The sequence below is a fragment of the Oncorhynchus mykiss genome, chromosome 1 (assembly GCF_013265735.2).
Source record: "Oncorhynchus mykiss isolate Arlee chromosome 1, USDA_OmykA_1.1, whole genome shotgun sequence".
In the NCBI taxonomy this organism is placed as follows: Eukaryota; Metazoa; Chordata; class Actinopteri; order Salmoniformes; family Salmonidae; genus Oncorhynchus; species Oncorhynchus mykiss.
Window position 1 is genome coordinate 79,135,996 of NC_048565.1, and position 23,657 is coordinate 79,159,652.

The window sequence follows — 23,657 nt, forward strand, 5'->3', positions numbered from 1 at the left end:
AGTAGATAAAGCATGTCTGGTTGGAGGGGTGTATGCTGGGCAAAGAACATTTAGAAATCTCTTCCAATTAGAAGTTGACCGATGATGATTTTTCAACGCAGATAACGATTATTGGAGGACCAAAAAAGGCAGATAATGATTAATCGGCACATTTTTATATATATATATATATATAAAACACAGTGTTAGAGAAGAAAGTAAAAGTGCAATATGTGCCATGTAAAAAAGCTAACGTTTAAGTTCCTTGCTCAGAACATGAGAATACCAGATTTCATTCTGGTGGTTCCTTTTAACATGAGTCTTCAATATTCTCAGTTAAGAAGTTTTAGGTTGTAGTTTATTATAGGAATTAAAGGACTATTTCTCTCTATACCATTTGTATTTCATATACCTTTGACTATTGGATGTTCTTATAGGCACTATAGTATTGCCAGCCTAATCTCAGGAGTTGATAGGCTTGAAGTCATAAACAGCTCTGTGCTTCAAGCATTGCAAAGAGCTGCTGTCAAACGCAGGAAAGTGCTGTTTGAATGAATGCTTACGAGCCTGCTGCAGACTACCACCGCTCAGTCAGACTGCTCTATCAAATATCAAATCATAGACTTAATTATAATATAATAAATATACAGAAATACGAGCCTTAGGTCATTGATATGGTAAAATCCGGAAACTATAATTTCAAAAATTAACCGTTTATTCTTTCAGTGAAATACGGAACCGTTCTGTATTTTATCGAACGGGTGGCAACCCTAAGTCTAAATATTGCTGTTACATTGCACAAACTTCAATGTTATGTCATAATTATGTACAATTCTGTCAAATTAATTAAGGTCTTGAAATGGTCTTCACACAGTTCGCAACGAGCCAGGTGGCCCAAACTGCTGTATATACCCTGACTCTGATTGCTTAGAACGCAAGGGAAGTGACACAATTTCCCTAGTTAATATTGCCTGCTAACATTAATTTATTTTAATTAAATATGCAGGTTTTAAAAAATATACTTGTGTATTGATTTTAAGAAAGGCATTGATGTTTATGGTTAGGTACATTGGTGCAACAATTGTGCTTTTTTCGCGAATGCGCTTTTGTTTAATCATCACCCGTTTGGCGAAGTAGGCTGTGATTCGATAATAAATTAACAGGCACCGCATTGATTATATGCAATGCAGGATAAGCTAGTTAAACTAGTAATATCATCAACCATGTGTTGTTAACTAGTGATTATGTTAAGATTGATTGGTTTTTATAAGATACGTTTAATGCTAGCTAGCAACTTATCTTGGCTCCTTGCTGCCACACAGTCTCCTCGTGGATTGCAATGTAATTGGCCATAATCGCCATCCAAAAATGCAGATTACCGATTGTTATGAAAACTTGAAATCGGCCCTAATTAATCAGCCATGCCGATTAATCGGTCGACCTCTACTTCCAATGCACATTGCCTGTGAGCATCAGAGGTGAACCAGTTGCATACACAGCTTGAGCAAGACATTCATCAGCATTTCTCTGACAACTTTCCTCCATTGAGTCAAAAAACCTTCTGATTCTTCACATATGATTTGACTATCGATAAGGTGTCAGAGGTTGCTTGTTGTGAGCGCTGAGGGAACTTTATGAACTTGGCCAGATGATTCTGCATCTTTGTTGCATTCTTCACATATGATTTGGCACAGTATTTGCAAATGTACACAGCTTTTCCAACTACATTAGCTGCAGTGAATTGTCTCCACACATCAGATAGTGCCCATGGCATTTTCCTGTAAAGTTTAGAAAACAATGAGTTAAAAGAAATGACAGATAAATAGTTAAGCGGTTAGATTAAACAACTCCTTTGTAAGACAAATGTTTTAAAATGGAACATGTATGGAAATGACATGTTCCATGAATGAATTAACACTCTTCAGTTAGCTGGCTCAAGCAGCTAAAACCCACATGGTAGCAAAAACCTACTAGCATAAATTGTTAACAAGTTAGAAATGATTTAAACAAACTTTGTTGTTGGCTACTATTTACAAGTTAACAACAAATCATGTATGTCGTAAAATATATTCACCCCACCCAGTATTGTAATCAAAACTTACCAGAAAGCATGTAGTCCTTGGCTCAGACAGTGTAGTGGTGTGGGCTCAATTGCATCTCATTAGTGTGCACGATCTTGAGAATCGTTTCTATTTTCCCTTTTAATTTTTTATTTATTTTACCTCATTTTTTCCTCCTCAATTTCGTGGTATCCAATTGATAGTAGTTACAGTCTTGTCTCATCGCTGCAACCTCCGTACAGACCTTGGAGAGGCGAAGGTCGAGAGCCATGCATCCTCCGAAACACAACCGACCCAAGCCTCACTGCTTCTTGACACAATGCACATCCTACCCGGAAGCCAGCCTCACCAATGTGTCGGAGGAAACACCGTACACCTGGCGACCTGGTCAGCGTGCACTGCGCCCGGCCCGCCACAGGAGTCGCTAGTGCGCGATGAGACAAGGATATCCCTGCCGGCCTAACCCGGACGACGCTGGGCCAATTGTGCGCCGCCGCAGAGAACGCGTTCTTTACACCACTCCAGCCGACGCTTGGCATTGCGCATGATGATCTTAGGCTTGTGTGAGGCTGCTCAGCCATGGAAACCAATTTCATGGATCTCCCGACAAACAGTTATTGTGCTGACGTTGCTTCCAGAGGCAGTTTGGAACTCAGTAGTGAATGTTGCAACTGAGGATAGACGATTATTACGAGCTTCAGTACTCAGAGGTCCTTTTCTGAAAGCTGATGTTGCCCACCACATTGCGACGTTTCCACTTCACAATAACAGGACTTAGAGTTGACTGGGGCAGCTCTTGTAGGGCAGTCATTTCACAAACTGACTTGTTGGAAAGGTGGTATCCTATGACAGTGCCACGTTGAAAGCCACTGTGCTCTTCAGTAAGGCCATTCTACTGCCAATGTTTGTCTATGGAGATTGCATGGCTGTGTGCTCAATGTTATACACCTGTCAGCAACAGCAACGGTTGAAATAGCCTAATCCACTAATTTTAAATGTTTTCCACATACCTTTGTGTGTATATATAGTGTAGCTACACAATGAATACCTCAAATTGTGCTATCTAGTCGTTTTAAAAACAATGTCACAAAATTATTTAGAATGCATGATTGAATACTAAGCTGTTGATTTATTTAAAGGGTAGGTAGCAAAATTGTTACCACATGTAACTTATGGATTTGCATTAGTATATGCATCAAAAGTCCCAATGCGAAGTTACACCTCTATTTTTCAAGTTATTATTAAAAGAACTATCAGAATTCCGAACAATACCAAAGCCATGTTGGAAAATGTTTTATGGAAGACCTGGCAAGCCAGCCTATTCCCTACAATTTCAACTCCCAACAAAATTAACGTCAAACATATAACATGACTACTGGTTTCAATGTCATTTTCAGCCAATTTACAAGCAAATACTTTATGAATTTGTTACAAATCTGCTTGCAAGGTTGCTAACCAACCAGCCTGCTAACGTTAGCCCTGCTAGCCTGCTAACATTACCTTAGCACTGTGAGTCAGCCAGTTGCTATCAACACCTAGCGTACAGGCACATTATAGTAAACCAGTGTTTTGGAAATACATAATGCCATCTAATCAGTTATCAGATAATGTTACCAGTATAGGCAGTTATCTTAGCCAGTAAGCCAGCCAGCTAAAGTTTGTTATTTTAGCTAGCCTAGCTAGCGCACCACCACGGTCGACATAGCTAAGTAGTAAGCCAGAGAACAACTAGTCTAGCACAGGCAGGAACACCCAGAACAGAACAACAAGTAGAGAGAGCAGAGACTTACCGATTGACGGCTGAGTTAGCTACCAAAGATGAGCAAAGGAGAGGCCTTCAGAGGGAGAGGCCATTTCACCGGCCGAGGGAGATTCGGCTAATCCAATAGCGATATAGTGAGGTAAATCCACATTGAATTTACCCGGTTTATATCCATCACTGCTGAAACTCGCAACCACTACCAAATGTACAGGAGAAGAGGAGATGCAGTTTTTCGCATTCATTTATGTGGTTTCTTCTTTGTGGATGTGCATAGTAGTTCACTAATGCCAACCCTTGGTTTGGAATGTAATTATATGCTAGCATGGCTAGTATCTAACGTTAGCCAGCTGGAACTAGCTAGGTAGCACCGGTTCTCCATATGACGTTGAGAAATAGTGCATTGTGGGTAGTTTACAAGATATATCCGGAAATAAGTTAATTAATATGTATAAACGCTAAAACATAACTATGTTTGTAGTTATAGATAAGCAGATCTTGACTACAACTACATTACTAAGTCTCTGACCACACTGTTACTTTGGAGAGTAAAAACTCATGCTTCCTACCCTTTAAATGTAATGCATTCCTCACACATTCAGCTAGCAAGGAAAAAACGGACTGTCCTGAAGTGTGTGGCATTTAAATTTTTTTTGGCCATGTGCGTTGAGGACAGTATCAGAACCATACCCATGTAAAAGCTTAGTATATTGGAAACCAACTAAGTAAAGGTGTTACTGTTAACTTCACTCTCGAGGGATTTTGATACCCTAATTACGATGAAGTTGAGTTATTCACTATGAAAGATCAGTATCTTATTGTGGGTGTGAAACGTGCCAGTGTGTTTGGAATGTCTGTTGTTAACGCAGGTTGACACTCCTGATAACATCAGCAGTCACACTGCTAGCCTTAGGGGAACACATCCCAATAGTGCTCCTTGACTGAACTAGAACGCTGAATTAGAGGTCGACCGATTAATCGGAATGGCCGATTAATTAGGGCCGATTTCAAGTTTTCATAACAATCGGAAATCGGTATTTTTGGGCGCCGATTTACGATTTTTTTTATACCTTTTATTTAACTAGGCAAGTCAGTTAAGAACACATTCTTATTTTCAATGACTGCCTAGGAACTGTGGGTTAACTGCCTTGTTCAGGGGCAGAACGACAGATTTTCACCTTGTCAGCTCAGGGGTTCCAATCTTGCAAACGCACAGTTAACTAGTCCAACGCTCTAACCATTGCACTCCACGAGTAGCCTGCCTGTTACCCGAATGCAGTAGAAGCCAAGGCAAATTGCTAGCTCACATTAAACTTATCTTATAAAAAACAATCAATCATAATCACTAGTTATAACTACTAATCCAGTTTAGCAGGCAATATTAACCAGGTGAAATTGTGTCATTTCTCTTGCGTTCATTGCACGCAGAGTCAGGGTATATGCAACAGTTTGGGCTGCCTGGCTGCCTTGCGAACTAATTTGCCAGAATTTTACGTAATTATGACATACATTGAAGGTTGTGCAATGTAACAAGAATATTTAGACTTAGAGATGCCACCATTTAGATAAAATACCGAACGGTTCCGTATTTCACTGAAATAATAAACATTTTGTTTTCGAAATGATAGTTTCCAGATTGTATCATATTAATGACCAAAGGCTCGTATTTCTGTGTGTTATTATGTTATAATTAAGTCTGATTTGATAGAGCAGTCTGACTGAGCAGCAGCAGGCCTGTAATCATTCATTCAAACAGCACTTTTGTGCGTTTTGCCAGCAGCTCTTCGCAAGCACAGCTCTGTTTATGACTTCAAGCCTATCAGCCTAATGGCTGGTGTAACCAATGTGAAATGGCTAGCTAGTTAGCTGGGTGTGCGCTAATACTGTTTCAAACGTCACTCGCTTTTAGATTTGGAGTAGTTATTCCCCTTGCGCTGCAAGGGCCGCTGCTTTTGTGGAGCGATGGGTAACGGTGCTTCGAGTGTGGCTGTTGTCGATGTGTTCCTGGTTCGAGCCCAGGTAGGGGCGAGGAAGGGGACAGAAGCTATACTGTTACACTGGCAATACTATAGTGCCTATAAGAACATCCAATAGTCAAAGGTATATGAAATACAAATGGTATAGAGAGAAATAGTCCTATAAATACTATATTAACTACAACCTAAAACCTCTTACCTTGGAATATTGAAGTATCATGTTAAAAGGAACCACGAACTTTCATATGTTCTCATGTTCTGAGCAAGGAACTTAAACGTTAGCTTTTTTACATGGCACATATTTTACATGGCACACATTTTACATGGTACACATTTTTACATGGCACACATTTTTACATGGCACATATTACTTTCTTCTCCAACACTTTGTTTTGTTTTTGCATTATTTAAACCAAATTGAACATGTTTCATTTATTTGAGGCTAAATTTATTTTATTGATGTTTTATATTAAGTTAAAATAAGTGTTAATTCAATATTGTTGTAATTGTCATTATTAAAAATGTTAAAAAAAATCGGCCGATTAATCGGCATCGGCTTTTTTGGTCCTCCAATAATCGGTATCGGTATCAGCGTTGAAAAATCATAATCGGCCGACCTCTACGCTGAACCCCTCTGAGTCTCACACTTGCCTCAAAGTAATAACTTAAGTTGTTGTTGCGGCAAACTGTCACAGACTAACAACACAGTTAAGACCTAGCTCTGTCAGTACTGGGGTCCTCAACCTAACCGTGAGAAATGTCAATGTTAAAACACTAGCTAGGTTTCCATCCAATTGGCAACACATTTTCATGCGAACATTCTCAAATCTGCATATAAACCATATGCATATTTTCTCAACAGAGATGTTTCCATTAAATTGACTTGTGTGATAACGTAGGGCACATAAAAATACATTTTGTGGTAAAAAAAGGCATTATATAGCGAGTGTGCCCACTTTGGTATTTGCATGTGCGGTCTAGCTGGCTGAAGTGCATGTAAAACCTACATGATGAAATTATTATGGACAAAAGAGTGAGAGGTTGTTTTTTTTAACGTCAGCCAAGCATCGATTTATCTTGTAACCAAAATAAGACCCTCAATGGTTATTGGAAAGGAGCATCAAGCTCATCAACTTGCCCTTTTCCCATCCTGTGAAGTTCATCATCATTTATTTAATCTGTAGCCTAATAAACTGAGTCGTAGTGGGAGGACCACACGCCATCGCGTGACTTCAGGTTTACTTCGATATGATGGTTATTATATCAATATTTACTCATAAAAGCCTTTCTTCCACCGATTTAAAAAAATAAGAACTTTATTGCATAATTCATTTTACCGACACATAATGATCCCACATTGTCAACATTTGTAAAGTTTACCGAAAAATGTTCCGGTTCCATGAGGCCTGTCATGACATTTGTTTTATCCGACATGTACAATGAACAAGAAATATGAACGCAACATGTAAAGTGTTGGTCCCATGTTTCATGAGCTGAAATAAAAATCCCAGAAATGTTCCATATGCACAAAAAGCTTATTTCTCTCAAAAGTTGTGCACAAATTTGTTTACATCCCTGTTAGTGAGCATTTCTCATTTGCCAAGATAATCCATCCACCTGACAGGTGTGGCATATTAAGAAACTGATTAAAAAGCGGGCGGTTTGCTGATGTCAATGTTGTGAACAGAGTGCCTAATGGTGGCAGTGGGGTTATGTTATGGGCAGGCATAAGCTACGGAGAAGAAACAAAATTGCATTTTATCGATGGCAATTTGAATGCACAGAGATAGCGTGACGAGATCCTGAGGCCCATTGCCGTGCCATTCATCCACGACCATCACCTCATATTTCAGCATGATAATGCATGGCCACATGTCGCAAGGATCTGTACACAATTCCTGGAAGCTGAAAATGTCCCAGTTCTTCTATGGCCTGAATACTCACTGGACATGTCACCCATTGGGCATGTTTGGGATGCTCTGGATGGACGTGTATGAAGGAGATGTGGCAAATGTTGGTCACACCAGATACTGACTGGTTTTCTGATCCACGCCCCTACCTACCTTTTAAGGTATTTGTGACCAACAGATGCATATCTGTATTCCCAGTCATGTGAAATCGATCGATTAGAAACCTAATTTATTTATTCTAATTGACTGATTTCCTTATATGAATTTTTGAAATTGTTGCTTGTTGCATTTTCGATTTTTGTTCAGTATACTTGCAAAAAAAGGTTGGATGGCAACCTGGTTGGTTACTGACTCACTTATCACGGTATTGCTAATGCAGCATTTGACTGAGTGACAGACAGCAGAATTTACAGTTCCGAATGGATTTGTCTCATCTCTGCTGTTATTCTCATCTGTTTCTTCCCCATAGAAATCCTAAAGCCACTGTTCAAAGAACCAACAAGAAAGTGAACAATGACTCAACACTGCGCATACAAAACCTCTCCATCCTGATCCGACAGATCAAGTCCTATTACCAGGTGAGTGTACAGTGAACCCTGAAGCTCTAATGGAAACATGATAGAGTGCATCTGGTGCTGAGGTCTGGTTCGTTGTGCTGAGCTGTTGAAACCATGCGTCTCCTAGCTATTTGGGATCAATGACGTATTTGTCTCTGAGGTTTGTCATCAAGACAAGTTTCAGTGGAGACTGCCTTGGACGTATGTACACACACACACACACACACACTTACATTTAAACTACCCTATAAACACACACACACATTGGAAAATAAGTATAAACACACATATTTGAAGATGTCTGTGGTTGGTGTGATGTGGGACAGGGACCTCCATCCAGATGTCACAGAGGATTCTATAAATGGACGGGAGCTGCATGCAGACAGTCAAAGGTTTAGAGCTGAAACACTGATGTGGGTCTCACGCTTTCACTAATGAAGATCCGGGATGTATTTTGGCTTCAGTTTTGTGAAGGCGCCGAACAGTATTAAAATGGACACAAAATTAGGAGTTACTTCCCCACTATAGTAGCTTTAAAAGCTGTCTGCCTGTAGTGTCTCTGTTTTGCTGCTCAGCTGAGGTTTTTACTGCATTAGATCATATCATGTTCTTGCATGTGAGAGTAATCTCAGAGCACAGTTAATCATTTCCATTCTGCTCAAGTAATGAGACTTCCAATTAATCTGATGAACAGAGGGAAGGGGGGGCTTCCTGCTGACGATCTGGTATATGCCATGATTGCAGAGGGGAGGGGCTTTGGTCTTAATATCCTACATGTATTTTTTATTTAACCTTTTTACGCCAAGGAACTTCAAACGTTCCACCTTCTCCACTGCTGTCCCGTCGATGTGGATAGGGGGTGCTCCCTCTGCTGTTTCCTGAAGTCCACAATCATCTCCTTTGTTTTGTTGATGTTGAGTGAGAGGCAAGTCAGTTAAGAACAAATTCTTATTTACAGTGAAGGCCTACCCTTGCCAATCCCTAACCCGGACGACGCTGGGCCAATTTTGCGAAGCCCTGTGGGTCTCCCAATCACAGCCGGTTGTGATACAGCCTGGAATTGAACCAGGGTCTGTAGTGATACCTCTAGCATGGAAAGCTTATCTAGCAGTCAGCACATCTGTCCAGCAGCTTTTTGCCAACCTCGCAGTCAAGAGGGAACACACTTAGTACTTCACATAGAGGGCAACAAAGAATTTCAGCCATGATAATTTGGTGTTTCTGCTGAAGGCGTTGCTGCTGGAAGAGATAATTGGTCGTCTCAGTGTGTCTTGGCACTCTGAATGATGATCAGGTAGTACGAGATCCAGCATGCACAACATAAACTGCTGGAATGCTTGGAGTTGAAGGTGTGGGAGTTATCAAGCATCACAGTCTCAGTGAAGAGAGGATTTCCCACGAAGTCTCTGTCATTGGTCTTTCTATAATCATCTGCAGCTCAGCAAGTCTCATAGCAGCAACTGAAATACAATCTAATTTTATTCATCACATGCTTCGTAAAGGACATGTGTGAACTAAGAGTGAAATGCTTACTACATAGTCTCATTCCAATAAGCCCAATGCTCATCATCAAATGTTATTGGTCACATGCACCGAACACAGCAGGTGTAGACTTTACACTGAAATGCTTACTTACGGGCTCATTTCCACCAGTCCAGAGTTAAAAGGTAAGACAAATATTTGCTAAATACCATATTGAAGAGTAGGATGATGGCCAAGGCTCTGGTCAAAGCTTGGTTAACAGTCATACTTGGGTAGAAAGAATGTCCATTACCTTGGAACATCCAATATAAACATCCCATGAACATCTCATTGAAACAGGGCCATTGTTTATCGACAGGTCATTAGCCTTGAGAAAGCCCTGCTAGGCCCTCTCAAAATGTCTTTCAAAATTATCTGTCACAGAGCCAAGAGCCTTTAATAAGACCCTTAGTAGCCGCATGTAAGCTGGAAGCAGTAGCCGCAAGCACAACGAAACAATAAAAGTGTTGTGCTTCTAGGGTGGGTGTCATCAGTCTTTTCCTGGCCCTCCCTGCCTTTGTGTTAACCTCATAATTCATTATATATATATTCAGCCCGGTGTCCATTAGAAGCCCCCACTGTTCCTCCTGCCCTTTTTCTAGCAAGTCTCTCAATGGTCGTTGAGAGGCTTTAGCTCCCACAATCAACTACCCAGTTAACTGGAAACGCCTTGGCATTTTCCCTTTGTGTGGACAACATTTTCCCTTTGTGTGGCGTTGTTTTGGTGTTGGAGTAGACATGAGCAGAGCCTTGTCAGTTTGAGATCCACTTGATTACTACTTCATTCACTTTTCATCAAGGGTTGAGATTGGATGGATGACTGGCCTTTGGTGTGGATGACAACAGTTGTTGACTAGTAGATCAGAGTGGGCCAGCTGGCAGCAACCACTGCTTGTCTTTTTCTGGTGTCACTTTTTTCGCTGATTAGGGAACACCAGTAATCGCTCTGCTGAAACAAGAACAGCTCAGTCTTACGATCTTGAATGATGTGTTTAGAAGCAGAGTGCAAAGACATTCGCTCAGATTAAAGGTCAATTGCCGGTCAACAGACCCCTTGACATCTTAGTGAGGCCTTGGCTTGAAGCCACCTTCAGCACATACTTTTTATTCCTAGGCTCTGGATTACCTACTATCCAGCCTTAAGTTGTTATCTCTGCCCTGGCTAAGGTTCACCCTGGTTCTTCAGTGCTGCTAGTTATCAACCTGAATGACTGGTGGGCCTGGTTGAATCTAAGCCAGGCTAGTGGATGGGTGGCCGATAGCCTATCGGTTAGAGCGGTGGGTGAGTAACTGAAAGGCCGCTAGATCAAATTCCAGAGCCGACAAGGTGAAAAATCTGTCTGTGCCCTTGAGCAAGGAACTTATCCCTAATTGCTCCAGGGTCGCCATTGATAATGGCAGACCCTGGCCGTAACTCCACTCTCCGAGGGTGTCTCAGGGGGAGTTAGGATATGCAAATAATATTAGGACAAAATTAGCACCCACCAAATTATTTACATTTAGCAGACACACTTATCCAGAGGGACTTACAGTAGTGAGTGCATACATTTTCCTATATTTTTTTATATATATTAACATACCAGGTCCCAATCATTCACCATCCACATCCTCTGCGGCTGTTCAAAGTCTAGAAAAAGCCGCTTGGTTATTGACACATTGAAAAATGGATTTGGTTTTCTTTGCTCTGGTGCCAGTTGTTCCTTTTCCTGCTTTTTAATTTATCCATTTGAATCTCAAACGTTCCAGATGGACATGTTAGAAATGTTATCAATTCTCTAGCTTCTATTTAAGGGAGTTAACCGCAGCATCTATAGTGAGCACATGGTAGCAGAGCAGATATGGTGGTGATGTACTAGTGTGTGTGTGTAGCTTGGTATTGCTTTGTCTGTCAAGCTTCTGCAGTGTAGCTTCACTCTTTAATATCAGGGTAGGAGGAACATTATTGAGTTACTGATCATGCTGACTCATCTCAAAGTCTTCCGGCGTCAGGCTATAGACCTCCACTCCTCTGGGATTACCCCCCCCCTCCCCCCCTCATATGTTTTTTACAGTGTCAGCTCTCTCATGTATATACCATGTGTCCCAATGTTTCTGCTATTGCACTTATAGACTGTCTAGACACACTGCTGCTTAAATATGTGTAGGCGCTAGTCACTCGATGAAATAGGGAGGTAATAGCCTTTTGGGGGTTCTGTTGTTGGCATGGAGAGGGTGTTACTATAGTACGATGCTGTATTGTGGTGGTGTTTTGTAGGAAGAAGCAATACTCATGAGTTGTTTCTGTCAGAAGGATTGATTAGAGCCAAGTTGCCAACACTTTCCTAGGTATGACTTTGTAGTATCATGCTAAGAGTGCATGAGATTTTCACTCTAAAATTGCATAACTTTTTATTTATGAAGTAGGCTATTCATTCTTGTTCATGTTCTTTCAGGATCTTCATCACTCAGCTGTACATCATACCTTCTTCAGCTAGGCTTTGGTCATTGGGATCAGGGCATGAGGTAATCATTGGTGGATGCATCGCTCACAGGTACTTCACAGTCCACTGAATTCCACTGTGAAGCTGTGATCCTCACCAGTTCACTGAATTCCACTGTGAATCTGTGATCCTCACCAGTTCACTGAATTCCACTGTGAAGCTGTGATCCTCACCAGTTCACTGAATTCCACTGTGAAGCTGTGATCCTCACCAGTCCACTGAATTTCACTGTGAAGCTGTGATCTTCACCAGTTCACTGAATTCCACTGTGAAGCTGTGATCCTCACCAGTCCACTGAATTCCACTGTGAAGCTGTGATCCTCACCAGTCCACTGAATTCCACTGTGAAGCTGTGATCCTCACCAGTTCACTGAATCACTGTCTGGTGATTCATCAAGTCTGTGATGGGCCAGAAGGCGCTTTGGAGATCTAACTCGTTAACTCTATTTCACACTGGAATTAGTCATTTTACAAACATTCCAAGCTCCATTTTAAGCGATAATGTGGAGAGGATGTTGGGATTTATTGCATTTTTAGTTTCCTAGTAATGATACTTAGTCATTTTGGGTTTGCCAGTATTGTTGAGATTAGTCCTGTTAAGGCCTCTCTTCTAGGCTACTCAATCCAAATGAATGTTAGAACACTTTTTAATTTGGTGGTCTCAGGTTGGCACGCGTACAGTACAGAGCTGTTTGGAGCTCTCGCCAGCCAAACATTTTCCATGTGTGTAGCATCACGTCAAGCTCAAAAACAGACATGACTTATAGGCCTACACTTTTCAGTATCGATATGAATTGAAGAGTGGACCTGTGTTATGTCGCCGTTTAGCACTGCTTTGCTTTGGGGTGTGTTGTGAAGGCAGTCGCTCGTTTTGTTTTCACTGCGTTAAGGGGAACAGAGCTCCATTCACACACAGGGCCTGGTCCTCGGGGAACTGAGCCTCATGCATCATGTGACCCCACCCCATGCCCAGTTTAGAAGCCATTAAAAAGGGGATGGCACACTCACAGCCCAGATCCTCTTTGCTATCATCCAAATGTTAAATAATCATCCACATATGAGGCTTTAATGCTGCATGTGTCTACTCTGAGCCCCAGAGTAGTGGAGCTTGTTTTAGAGGCTCAGGGAGACTGTTCCCCTCTCGGTTAAGGCTGGCAGACCTACACAAAGACTGTGGGCCAGAGGGCTGAGATGTCTAGAGCATAGCCTCAGGTGGATGTTGTTGTTTTTGTCTTGAACTTCATCATGGAAAGATTTAAAGGAATGTGTGTGTGATGTGTGTTGTTATGCGAAAGCTTCAAGCTGGAGGTTGTTTTTCTTTCTTTGAATCATCATCCTCATCGGCAATCCACAACATTTATTTCATTTGGGAATCTCGTAATCCGTAAGGGATTTCTTCCATGGCCCTAACATCTGAAACATGAGTGAATCCAGTTTATTAGGGCATGTAGGCCTGCTTGAGGCTAATCTCACATGCTAAACCTAAATGTCCGGTTGATGTCAGAGCTGTGCCGATAGCTAGCAAGCACGCATCATCCCCAACGGCCTCACAGTGTTGTCCTGGGTTGCCATAAAGATATGATTGAAGCTAGATTCTACTCTGCAGCCCCTGTGTATGTATATACAGTGCCTTGCGAAAGTATTCGGCCCCCTTGAACTTTGCGACCTTTTGCCACATTTCAGGCTTCAAACATAAAGATATAAAACTGTACAAAACTTATTTTTGTGAAGAATCAACAACAAGTGGGACACAATCATGAAGTAGAACGACATTTATTGGATCTTTCAAACTTTTTTAACAAATCAAAAACTGAAAAATTGGGCGTGCAAAATTATTCAGCCCTTTTACTTTCAGTGCAGCAAACTCTCTCCAGAAGTTCAGTGAGGATCTCTGAATGATCCAATGTTGACCTAAATGACTAATGATGATAAATACAATCCACCTGTGTGTAATCAAGTCTCCGTATAAATGCACCTGCACTGTGATAGTCTCAGAGGTCCGTTAAAAGCGCAGAGAGCATCATGAAGAACAAGGAACACACCAGGCAGGTCCGAGATACTGTTGTGAAGAAGTTTAAAGCCGGATTTGGATACAAAAAGATTTCCCAAGCTTTAAACATCCCAAGGAGCACTGTGCAAGCGATAATATTGAAATGGAAGGAGTATCAGACCACTGCAAATCTACCAAGACCTGGCCGTCCCTCTAAACTTTCAGCTCATACAAGGAGAAGACTGATCAGAGATGCAGCCAAGAGGCCCATGATCACTCTGGATGAACTGCAGAGATCTACAGCTGAGGTGGGAGACTCTGTCCATAGGACAACAATCAGTCATATATTGCACAAATCTGGCCTTTATGGAAGAGTGGCAAGAAGAAAGCCATTTCTTAAAGATATCCATAAAAAGTGTCGGTTAAAGTTTGCCACAAGCCACCTGGGAGACACACCAAACATGTGGAAGAAGGTGCTCTGGTCAGATGAAACTAAAATGGAACTTTTTGGCAACAATGCAAAACGTTATGTTTGGCGTAAAAGCAACACAGCTGAACACACCATCCCCACTGTCAAACATGGTGGTGGCAGCATCATGGTTTGGGCCTGCTTTTCTTCAGCAGGGACAGGGAAGATGGTTAAAATTGATGGGAAGATGGATGGAGCCAAATACAGGACCATTCTGGAAGAAAACCAGATGGAGTCTGCAAAAGACCTGAGACTGGGACGGAGATTTGTCTTCCAACAAGACAATGATCCAAAACATAAAGCAAAATCTACAATGGAATGGTTCAAAAATAAACATATCCAGGTGTTAGAATGGCCAAGTCAAAGTCCAGACCTGAATCCAATCGAGAATCTGTGGAAAGAACTGAAAACTGCTGTTCACAAATGCTCTCCATCCAACCTCACTGAGCTCGAGCTGTTTTGCAAGGAGGAATGGGAAAAAATGTCAGTCTCTCGATGTGCAAAACTGATAGAGACATACCCCAAGCGACTTACAGCTGTAATCGCAGCAAAAGGTGGCGCTACAAAGTATTAACTTAAGGGGGCTGAATAATTTTGAACGCCCAATTTTTCAGTTTTTGATTTGTTAAAAAAGTTTGAAATATCCAATAAATGTCGTTCCACTTCATGATTGTGTCCCACTTGTTGTTGATTCTTCACAAAAAAAATACAGTTTTATATCTTTATGTTTGAAGCCTGAAATGTGGCAAAAGGTCGCAAAGTTCAAGGGGGCCGAATACTTTCGCAAGGCACTGTGTATATATATATATATATATATACCAGTCTAGACAGTAGGAAAGTATAGACAATGTGATTTTTATGGCTTAGTAGAGTTGGATTTTACAGCTCATGGCATCATGTTCATCCATCTAAAAATAGATGGTCTCAGTGACTTCACCGTGTTCAGAGAAATTATAATTGTATGATCTATCATCAGTACTGCCCCTGTCTTAATATAGCCTAATATATAGCCTAACAAACCACCCTCGTTGAGCACCACCAGATCTCTAGCAGGCCTGGAGTACTCTGTTAACACTCAAACTGGCAGAAGTACTCTCTGTTAACATTCAAACTGGCAGGAGTACTCTCTGTTAACACTCAAACTGGCAGGAGTTCTCTCTGTTAACACTCAAACTGGCAGGAGTACTCTCTGTTAACACTCAAACTGGCAGGAGTTCTCTCTGTTAACACTCAAACTGGCAGGAGTTCTCTCTGTTAACACTCAAACTGGCAGGAGTTCTCTCTGTTAACACTCAAACTGGCAGGAGTACTCTGTTAACACTCAAACTGGCAGGAGTACTCTCTGTTAACACTCAAACTGGCAGGAGTTCTCTCTGTTAACACTCAAACTGGCAGGAGTTCTCTCTGTTAACACTCAAACTGGCAGGAGTTCTCTCTGTTAACACTCAAACTGGCAGGAGTACTCTCTGTTAACACTCAAACTGGCAGGAGTACTCTCTGTTAACACTCAAACTGGCAGGAGTACTCTCTGTTAACACTCAAACTGGCAGGAGTACTCTCTGTTAACACTCAAACTGGCAGGAGTTCTCTCTGTTAACACTCAAACTGCACCCTTTCGCAACATCCTGATCCTCACATAATCAGTTGAGAGGCTGGCTAAAATGAAACCCCTACAGAGAGAGGCCTTTTTTTGACAGAGAGTAAGTGATCCATCCCCATAACCTGCTTTAGTACAGAAGTGTACCAAGAATGACCTGAGTCCGGTACTCTAGAACCTTGACCTACACCACTATTTCTATCTAGTAAGTGTTCTCATAACATTATAGCCACTTCAGAGACTTAGACTTAGGTTGTCTTATTAAGCATGCATGGAAGAGCAGCACATTTCAAGCTTCATTTAGATTAAAGTAGAGAGAACAGAGCTTGATTTTGTAAGAGGGGCGGGGCACTGTTGGCACCTGCCAGAAGATGCCTGTCTCTGAGTGGCAGGGCAGGTTTCAGACCCTACGGGAGGGGAGTGTGGGCTGAGCTTGTGCCAGTGGAGGTGCCTCCACCAGGCTAGGTCCTTGACAGTCTGACCCCTGGGGTCATTTGGTCAGCTGATGCTACTAGTGAATGAGACAGCAGGCATAATTACATGGATGCGTTGATGAGAGGTCTGTCATTTATCCAAATCGGCACTAAATCTATGATCTCTTGGAAATTACAGTAACCTTGGGCCAGGATTGAATTGTTACCTACATTAGCAGATCTGATGTAACCAGGCACAGTAGAGACCATGTTTTATGTCACTATTCACACTGGGAGGTATTCTGAATTCTTTGCGCTGAACTCATTCAATTACATAATAATTTCAGTTGTGTAGGCTTATCTCAACTCTGAATCAGACCTACAATACAGTCTAAAGGTTTTCATTATGCTCCTGCTTTTTTTGAAATCCTCAACATTAGGAGATCTTTTCTTGCATTAATTTAACACGATACAGATCTGTCACGCATGGTGTTAAGTGGTGTGAGACTATGGTGTGTAACTAACTAGCCGGTGCTCAGGTGAGAAAGAGGAAGGCTGCTGTGGTGCAGCTTGTTTCCATTGTGTTGCTTTCTGGAGTTGCAGCCTCTCCCCCTCTTTCCCCGCTCTCCCCCTCTTTCCCCGCTCTCCCCCTCTTTCCCCGCTCTCTCCCTCTTTCCCCACTCTCTCTCTTTCCCCGCTCTCCCCCTCTTTCCCCGCTCTCCCCCTCTTTCCCCGCTCTCCCCCTCTTTCCCCACTCTCCCCCTCTTTCCCCGCTCTCCCCCTCTTTCCCCGCTCTCTCCCTCTTTCCCCGCTCTCCCCCTCTTTCCCCGCTCTCTCCCTCTTTCCCCACTCTCTCTTTCCCCGCTCTCCCCCTCTTTCCCCGCTCTCCCCCTCTTTCCCCGCTCTCCCCCTCTTTCCCCGCTCTCCCCCTCTTTCCCCGCTCTCCCCCTCTTTCCCCGCTCTCTCCCTCTTTCCCCGCTCTCTCTCTTTCCCCGCTCTCTCCCTCTTTCCCCACTCTCTCTCTTTCCCCACTCTCTCTCTTTCCCCGCTCTCCCCCTCTTTCCCCACTCTCTCTCTTTCCCCACTCTCTCTCTTTCCCCACTCTCTCTCTTTCCCCGCTCTCTCTCTTTCCCCGCTCTCCCCCTCTTTCCCCGCTCTCCCCCTCTTTCCCCGCTCTCCCCCTCTTTCCCCGCTCTCTCCCTCTTTCCCCGCTCTCTCCCTCTTTCCCCACTCTCTCTCTTTCCCCGCTCTCCCCCTCTTTCCCCGCTCTCCCCCTCTTTCCCCGCTCTCCCCCTCTTTCCCCACTCTCTCTCTTTCCCCGCTCTCCCCCTCTTTCCCCGCTCTCCCCCTCTTTCCCCGCTCTCCCCCTCTTTCCCCACTCTCTCTCTTTCCCCGCTCTCTCCCTCTTTCCCCACTCTCTCTCTTTCCCCGCTCTCTCTCTCTTTCCCCGCTCTCTCCCTCTTTCCCCGCTCTCTCCCTCTTTCCCCACTCTCTCTCTTTCCCCGCTCTCCCCCGCTTTCCCAGCTCCCCCTCTTTCCCCGCTCTCCCCCTCTTTCCCCGCCTTTCCCCACTCTCCCCCTCTTTCCCCACTCTCCCCCTCTTTCCCCACTCTCCCCCTCTTTCCCCGCTCTCCCCCTCTTTCCCCGCTCTCCGCCTCTTTCCCCACTCTCTCCCTCTTTCCCCGCTCTCCCCGTCTTTCCCCGCTCTCTCTCTTTCCCCGCTCTCCCCCTCTTTCCCCGCTCTCCCCCTCTTTCCCCACTCTCTCCCTCTTTCCCCGCTCTCCCCGTCTTTCCCCGCTCTCTCTCTTTCCCCGCTCTCCCCCTCTTTCCCCGCTCTCCCCCTCTTTCCCCACTCTCCCCCTCTTTCCCCACTCTCCCCCTCTTTCCCCACTCTCTCTTTCCCAGCTCCCCCTCTTTCCCCGCTCTCCCCCTCTTTCCCCGCTCTCCCCCTCTTTCCCCGCTCTCCCCCTCTTTCCCCACTCTCTCCCTCTTTCCCCACTCTTTCCCCGCTCTCCCCGTCTTTCCCCGCTCTCTCTCTTTCCCCGCTCTCCCCCTCTTTCCCCACTCTCTCTCTTTCCCCGCTCTCCCGCTCTTTCCCCACTCTCTCTCTTTCCCCGCTCTGTGTGTCTTCTTCTGCTATCTGAACAGCTTAAGCCCGTCTGCAGATTCACATTCACAGCATGTTTGTACTGTACAGTAGAGGATTGAAGTCTGCAGTGCTATGCCCAGAAGTGTGTGCATACGCACATGTGTGCGAACGAGAGAGACACCCAGCGAAGATTCACCCGGCTGGGGAGAATAAACCCTGTTGTCGTTGCTATGGTAACCAACTCTGAGTGCTAATTCAGAATGCTTGTGATTCAAGCATTCCAAGTTCTTAAGCAAGCAAGCAACCATCTTCCCCCTCTTCTCTTCCTCCTCTCCAACACACACAGGCGCACTCTCACTCTGCTGCACAATTGCACCCCTGTTTGAGTGGTGCTGGTAGTGGAACCTGGGGAGTTGGGGGTAGTGAGCTGCTTAGACAGACAGTGACAAAAACACAGCAGTCTCCTCCCTCTCTCCTTCCATCCCTTCCTACAGCTGGTTCCTGGGGCTGGGGTTCCACACAGCCAGGGCACACTGTGTTGATGCCCAGCCCAGTCCAGCCCCGCTGAGGAAGAAAAGGGAGTAGGTAGATCAGCATTAAAGTGCTGATCGGGCCACGCTAAATGGCAATTGAACCATGAGAAAATCTGCCTACTGTGAGACCAGGAGTCCCGGTTGTTGTCAGCTCGAATGTTGTCATTAAAACATTGTTTGATTGGTTGACAAGATGAAGAATGCTCATTGGTCAACCATGCATCTTTTGGTGCCCCGAGCGCCGAGCTAGCAGAGCGAGCACCACGAACCGTGGAGCTTGCAAAACTGCTTGCGTTTTGCCGCCCTACTCATTGAAATCAATGAGAGACCTTGGTTGCTTACTGTCTGTTAGCATCTTAAAGCATATGGCAGCAACTGTATTAGAAAGGTAAATCAGCAGGACAGAAGATGTCAGCAAGCAGTTTTATTGTGTCAGCAGAGCACACTGTCTCATAAGCAAATCTATGGATTTCACATGACTGGGAATACAGATATGCATCTATTGGTCACAGATACTTTAAAAAGAAAGTAGGGCCTAGTCTATCAGGAAAAAGTAGCCTCTAGGCTACCTGGCTAACTAGGGTAAGAGCGTTGGGGCAGGTAACCTAACATTGGGGGGGTTGGGGCAGGTAACCTAACGTTGGGGCAGGTAACGTTAACCCCCCCCTCATTGGGGGGTTGGGGCAGGTAACCTAACGTTGGGGCAGGTAACCTAACGTGGGGGGGGGGTTGGGGCAGGTAACCTAACGTTGGAGGGGGGGGTTGGGGCAGGTAACCTAATGTTGGGGGGCTTGGGGCAGGTAACCTACCGTTGGGGGGGTTGGGGCAGGTAACCTAACGTTGGGGGGGTTGGGGCAGGTAACCTAACATTGGGGGCGTTGGGGCAGGATTGGGGGGGTTGGGGCAGGTAACCTAACGTTGGGGGGTTGGGGCAGGTAGCCTAACGTTGAGGGGGTTGGGGCAGGTAGCCTAACGTTGGGGGGGTTAGGGCAGGTTGCCTAGCGTTGGGGGGGTTGGGGCAGGCTGCCTAGCGTTGGGGGGTTGGGGAAGGCTGCCTAGCATTGGGGGGTTGGGGCAGGTTGCCTAGCGTTGGGGGGTTGGGGCAGGTTGCCTAGCGTTGGGGGCGTTGGGCAAGATAACCTAACGTTGGGGCAGGTTGCCTAGCGTTGGGGGGGTTGGGTGAGGTAACCTAACGTTGGGGGGGTTGGGGCAGGTAGCCTAGCGTTGGGGGGTTGGGGCAGGTTGCCTAGCGTTGGGGGGGTTGGGGCAGGTAGCCTAGCGTTGGGGCAGGTTGCCTAACATTGGGGGGTTGGAGCAGGTTGCCTGGGGTTGGGGCAGGTTGCCCAGCATTTGGGGGTTGGGGCAGGTTGCCTAGCATTGGGGGGTTGGGGCAGGTTGCCTAGCGTTGGGGGGTTGGGGCAGGTTGCCTAGCATTGGGGGGTTGGGGCAGGTTGCCTAGCGTTGGGGGGTTGGGGCAGGTTGCCTAGCATTGGGGGGTTGGAGCAGGTTGCCTAGCGTTGGGGGGTTGGGGCAGGTTGCCCAGCATTGGGGGGTTGGGGCAGGTTGCCTAGTGTTGGGGGGTTGGGGCAGGTTGCCTAGCGTTGGGGGGGTTGGGCAAGGTAACCTAATGTTGGGGTGGTTGGGGCAGGTTGCCTAGCGTTGGGGGGGTTGGGCGACGTAACCTAACGTTGGGGGGGTTGGGGCAGGTAGCCTAGCGTTGGGGGGTTGGGGCAGGTTGCCTAGCGTTGGGGGGTTGGGGCAGGTAGCCTAGCGTTGGGGCAGGTTGCCTAGCATTGAGGGGGTTGGTAACCTAACGTTGTGGGGGTTGGGGCAGTTTGCCTAACGTTGTTGGAGCAGGTTGCCTAGCGTTGGGGGGGTTGGGGCAGGTAGCCTAGCGTTGATGGGGTTGGGGCAGGTAACCTAACGTTGGGAGGATTGGGGCAGGTAACCTAACGTTGGGGGGGTGGAGCAGGTTACCTAGGGTTGGGGCAGGTAACCTAACGTTGCGGGGGTTGGGGCAGGTCATCTAACGTTGGGAGGGTTGGGGCAGGTCATCTAACGTTGGGAGGGTTGGGGCAGGTAACCTAATTTTGCGGGGGTTGGGGCAGGTCATCTAACGTTGGGGGGGTTGGGGCAGGTCATCTAACGTTGGGAGGGTTGGGGCAGGTTGCCTAGCGTTGGGGGATTTGTTTATTTTTCTGCCCTTGAGCAAGGCAGTTAACTCCCAACAACAACCGCTCCCTGGGCGCTGATGATGTGGACATCGATTTAAGCCACACCAGCTTGGGTTTTGCAACTGACTAGGTATTCCATTTCCCCTTGCCTAACCAAAAGTTTGCTGGTTTTAATCTCCAAGCCGACTAGGTGGAAACTCTGTCTGTGCCCTTGAACAAGGAACTAAACCCTTATTGCTCCTTTAAATCGCTCATGTAAGCATCTGCTAAGTGACTAAAATGTAAATGTACACTGAACAGAAATATAAACACAACATGTAAGGTGTTGGTCCCATGTTTCATGAGCTGAAATAAAAGATCCCAGAAATGTTCCACATACACAAAAAGCTTATTTTGAAATTGTCGCATGTTGCATTTTATACATTTTTTCAGTATAGTTAGCATAGCATGTCAGGAGGATTCACATTCTGGCATAATGAGGGTTGTGGATGTTTTGAGCAACTCCTTTTGTTAACACCATGTTATCGCATAAATTAGTTATGTTTTGATGCACTGTGTGAAAACACTGTTTGAGCTGAGCAACATGGTACTAGAGAATGAAGGTTTGGTCTGAGCAACATGGTACTAGAGAATGAAGGTTTGGTCTGAGCAACATGGTACTAGATAATGAAGGTTTGGTCTGAGCAACATGGTACTAGATAATGAAGGTTTGGTCTGAGCAACATGGTACTAGAGAATGAAGGTTTGGTCTGAGCAACATGGTACTAGAGAAGGAAGGTTTGGTCTGAGCAACATGGTACTAGAGAATGAAGGTTTGGTCTGAGCAACATGGTACTAGAGAATGAAGGTTTGGTCTGAGCAACATGGTACTAGAGAATAAAGGTTTGGTCTGAGCAACATGGTACTAGAGAAGGAAGGTTTGGTCTGAGCAACATGGTACTAGATAATGAAGGTTTGGTCTGAGCAACATGGTACTAGAGACTGAAGGTTTGGTCTGAGCAACATGGTACTAGAGAAGGAAGGTTTGGTCTGAGCAACATGGTACTAGAGAAGGAAGGTTTGGTCTGAGCAACATGGTACTAGAGAATGAAGGTTCGGTCTGAGCAACATGGTACTAGAGAAGGAAGGTTTGGTCTGAGCAACATGGTACTAGATAATGAAGATTTGGTCTGAGCAACATGGTACTAGATAATGAAGGTTTGGTCTGAGCAACATGGGTACTAGAGAATGAAGGTTTGGTCTGAGCAACATGGTACTAGAGAATGAAGGTTTGGTCTGAGCAACATGGGTACTAGAGAATTAAGGTTTGGTCTGAGCAACATGGGTACTAGAGAATGAAGGTTTGGTCTGAGCAACATGGTACTAGAGAACTGAAACTCCAGTAACAGACCTCTGATTGTAACGTGACCCAGTTTTGAAGCGCAATGAACTCGGAGCTGATCAATAATTCAAGAGTAGACCGTGTGAACAGGAAGTGTAATCTATTCACCTCTCTCTCTCCACTGACACATCTGCTGAACTGTTTTACAGATGGATTATTTTCTCATCATGAATATTGCCAGGCATTCTGCCACTCCGGATGATAGGGAGGCTTTTCAATTTCAAAGCGCTGCAGTATTTCTGCCACCCCATTCTCATTATATCAGATCAACATAACACCCCACAGTGTGGTTCCCATTCCTGACTGTTTTATGTTTTATGCATGACAGATTGGGCTGTAAACTCCAGTTAGCATGGACTAATCCAAACTCCATATTTTAACAGACAAACACTTATTTTAATATGCAAACCGGGTTTTAGCATTGATTCAGGCTCTGTGATTCAGCAGTTAGCCCTAGGCTGTTTGTTTGTTTTGCCTAGTCAAGCATCCATAATGAAACATCATGGAGTTTATCATTGGCCAATCTGTACACGCTTCCCCCTTCTCCTTTACATAGAATTCAACCCCCCACTTCAAGCAGACAGGGGATTTAAAGATTGTGAGATGTGCATGAAATTCACATTTTCATGATCCATCAAACAGGAATACGCTTGATATCCTATATCTTGAATATGAGGCTTTCCATTCCCTGTGTTTTCCCTCCATGAAATAGGAGATTCTTAACCCAAATAGAGAGAGGGTGACATTGAGAGCATGTGCTGTGGGTAGAC

At 44.7% G+C, this 23,657-nt stretch overlaps 1 protein-coding gene across 5 annotated transcripts in view; it reads left to right on the forward strand.

Annotated features, from left to right (window-relative positions):
- LOC110530085 (girdin) overlaps positions 1-23,657 on the forward strand; it is an 80,596-nt gene that overhangs the window by 9,191 nt on the left and 47,748 nt on the right. For all 5 annotated transcript variants that reach the window (XM_036986199.1, XM_036986194.1, XM_036986209.1 and 2 more), the window contains exon 3: positions 8,154-8,262. In XM_036986199.1, coding sequence (XP_036842094.1) covers positions 8,154-8,262 — 109 coding nt within the window. The remainder of the gene's footprint in view (positions 1-8,153; positions 8,263-23,657) is intronic.